This window comes from Clytia hemisphaerica, unplaced genomic scaffold, assembly GCF_902728285.1.
Source record: "Clytia hemisphaerica strain Z4C2 unplaced genomic scaffold, Clytia hemisphaerica genome assembly, whole genome shotgun sequence".
Classification (NCBI taxonomy): Eukaryota; Metazoa; Cnidaria; class Hydrozoa; order Leptothecata; family Clytiidae; genus Clytia; species Clytia hemisphaerica.
In genome coordinates this window covers 1-3,302 of record NW_027104446.1, presented here as the reverse complement: position 1 = coordinate 3,302, position 3,302 = coordinate 1, and the positions used below count along the sequence as shown (strand labels likewise).

The 3,302-nt window shown below is 38.5% G+C and overlaps 1 protein-coding gene across 1 annotated transcript; it reads left to right on the top strand.

The window, feature by feature from the left end:
• Positions 1-15: 15 nt before the first annotated feature.
• Positions 16-3,275, top strand: LOC136821009 (protein scribble homolog). Its single transcript, XM_067077243.1, has 5 exons — positions 16-92; positions 374-484; positions 920-1,096; positions 1,602-1,718; positions 3,141-3,275. The coding sequence occupies exons 3-5, from the start codon at positions 995-997 to the stop codon at positions 3,243-3,245; spliced, it is 324 nt and encodes a 107-aa protein (XP_066933344.1). The 5' UTR covers positions 16-92; positions 374-484; positions 920-994; the 3' UTR covers positions 3,246-3,275.
• The last annotated feature ends 27 nt before the right edge of the window (positions 3,276-3,302 follow it).

The following is a 3,302-nucleotide window of genomic DNA, read 5'->3' as shown; positions in this document are numbered from 1 at the left end:
ACCCAAATTGAATTTTTTCTCTCTTTCTTTTCTAGGCAGAAGACACGACAGACGGAAGTAAATGCAGGGAAGAACCCAGACTATTAGTGGAGGTTTGTAATTTCCTTGGAATGGAACCTTTCCATATACTTTTACTTAGGTTTATTTCTCTGCTTTAAGATCTGATTTCGGCTCTCTGATCCTATTTCTCTTTCAGCTTTTCCTAAAAACTCTTAGACCCTTAAAAATGCGTATGTGTGTCCAAGGCTTTTAGCCATAGCTCTTGACCATTTGAGCATAAGTTGTATGCAATTCCTTCAGAAAGAGTATAGAAATAGCTTTTCTATTGTATCATAAAATATGAGTGCACAAAATATGAATTTTTCTTCTGCAGGAAATCACACTGAAGAAATCAGACGGACCCTTAGGATTAAGTATCGTTGGGGGATCGGACCATTCGAGCCATCCATTCGGCGTCAACGAGCCTGGAATCTTCATTTCGAAAGTAAGTCTTGTTTTAGAAAGAAAGTTGGTGTTTATTTTTACTGTCAAGTTTTAGTCCGGTGATTCAGATTTGGATTTTGGTAGGTTCATCAAAACAACCCAAAAATGATATTCTCATGGGTATCCATCTCAGCTCTCATGTTATCTCTTTTTCCCGCCTGAGACAAAAAAAGTTTTGCTGGTTAAACAGATTTTCAGCACGTTCCTTTTTAAAGCGACGAGAAATCAAAGCCGGCTCATATTAAGAAATTGATTGCTTATTTTGCAAAACATTTGTGCAAAAACTATTTCGATTTTGTGTTGACGACGAAGCTCTCTAAATTTCTAAGAAACTGTAATTTTTTCGCATCTCGCAGTTTTTGTGGAGTAATAAAAGTTCCAAGTTCCTTGGTTTTGGTTTTAAACTGGTTTTAAACATGTTTTCTTTTTATTGCAGGTTAACCCAACAGGACAAGCGGCCAAAACGAACTTATGTGTCGGCGATCGCATTTTACGTGTCAACGAAAAAGACATGCAACAAGCCACCCATCACGAGGCCGTCGCCGCCCTCATCTCTAACGACCCCGAAATCAAACTCCTCGTCCGCCATGATCCGCCACCGCCCGGAATTCAGGTAAGCTGGCAAAATAAGACTGACCATCAGCAATCCGAAAGCTAAATTTCTTCCAGAAGAATGAATCGTTTTCCTTTTTTTCAAGCCCAATTCTCTTATGTTGCCTGTTGCTCTGTTTCGGAAACATCTAATTCGTTCTTCTGACATTACATCATGGACCAAATCGCTCATTGGTTATAAGTGACGTAAAATCAGTCAATACGTCACTTTCAACCTATCAGCTATTGGGTGGAATGGAAGACATTGCAATGGTGCATATCATTAATTCTTTCGTCGAACATTTCTCTCGGTTGTTGGTGGATCTCAACTGAATGAAAGCTCTTGCTTATGGATGCGCGCTAGTCTTCATTCTGAAAAAAAGATATTTCCCAGCTGGTAAAGAACGTTCATAGAACGTTAGATGAACGCCAGAAAAACGTTGTGTGTCGGCTGGGATCGGCCATCCGGTAGTTTCAATTTTGTTCAGCCTTTTCAACTTCTAACATCTTTTCCTCTCTCTATGCAGGAGATCATGATCAACAAGAAACTGGGCGAGAAACTTGGTATCAGCATCCGTGGAGGAGCTAAAGGTCATCCAGGGAATCCACTCGACAAAGAAGATGAAGGCATTTTCGTTTCCAAGGTAACGCCTGAAAACCATTTTAGATTTTGAATTACTGTATATATTCTGAAGACTTGCGATGGGATTGCATGATTCTGACATGCTATAATTCAATCAACGAATTTACTCTTTTCGGGAAATGAATCAGAATCATTCCACATTCCACAATCAGTACACATTTTGTTTAAAGAAGTATTCCCAAGAGACCGTTGTGAGTTAAAAGTGCGTACATCCTCAAACGCAATTTGTGTCTATAACGTAAGCCTGGATATCCAGACCGTAAACTATTTCACCGTCTAGTTTTTTTAATATTTTGTCTCTGGTTTATTTTCGGCCGTTTCCTAGTCAATCCATAAAAAAGTCTAAAGGCAATCATTAGGCGACCCTATTATCGGACAAATTTTATCGCACGAAATGGCCAAAACCCCATTTAGCTCTCCAATTAGCGGACATGAATATCAACGAGTCACAACGTCCAAAATCGAAAAAAATTTTTTAGTATTTGTATTCAAGCACTTATTAGCCTATTATTCAAATTATTTCTACAAATTTCCAGTTTTTTCGGACCCATTCAACGAATTTATGTGGGCCAAAGTATATAAATCACTGGTACTTCAAGTTCGCACCCACCACCTCGATTTAAACTCTTGCCATCACTACTGAGCTCTGAAATTCTTCTTATATGCCTAGTCTGCAGATAAGTACTTTATACCCCAATTTTGTATTTTTCACACCCTGGGAGCCTAATAAGATTGGAGCGAGATCAAAAGTTTCTAAAGGCGCACTTCTAATAGCTAACCCTTTCCCCGATGGTTCCCGCTTAGAGGTTCCACTGATTCTCTGGTTTACGGTCTGGTCCAAGTAAACTCGTCTGCAGGGATATCTGTCCCTGCATATGCGAGTGTCTCTAATTGGTCAGTACGCGCCCAGTCAATTTTCGCTATGAAAAATTTAAAAGCTGACCTTGCAAAAAAAGATAAACAAATGAAAATGAAAATGCAGGTTCATTTCTAAACAAAATGGCCACTGGAAAGGAGCCTTTATAAATGTGGCTGATGTTTTGATGTAGCTTGAAGTAGTTTTGAAAGTTTTTTGAGTTTATAAAAGAGGTTTTATAGTAAGTTAATTATGTTTGTCTGCCTGGGTTTACAAAGTTTTGATAGTCTGTCAACAAGGGTTCACTCACAGGCAGTATCAAACAAACTGTACCCAACTTTTTTAGTTGCACCAGACTCTAAAATTTTAGAAACTTTGTATGTTGAGGTAAGAGTATTTTTTTCTGAAATTTTGAGTCTGGATACCCAGGCTACTATAACGTCTATAACATCGACTTTTGAGGCAACAAAACTTTAAAAACGAGACCTGTGGTGATTATTTCTATTTCGAGAAAAGTATGAGAATGTTTTTACTGAACGAGTTCGAATCTTGTTGTTTCGTTGGTAGGTCAATTCATCGGGAGCAGCGGCTCGTGACGATCGATTGAAAGTGGGCATGAGGATACTGGAGGTAATTCATTTTTTACTGATGTTTGATAGGACTTTTTTTTAATTATTCTGAGTGCAACGAATATCTCGTTTATGTCATTACCAAGATATATTCCTAGTC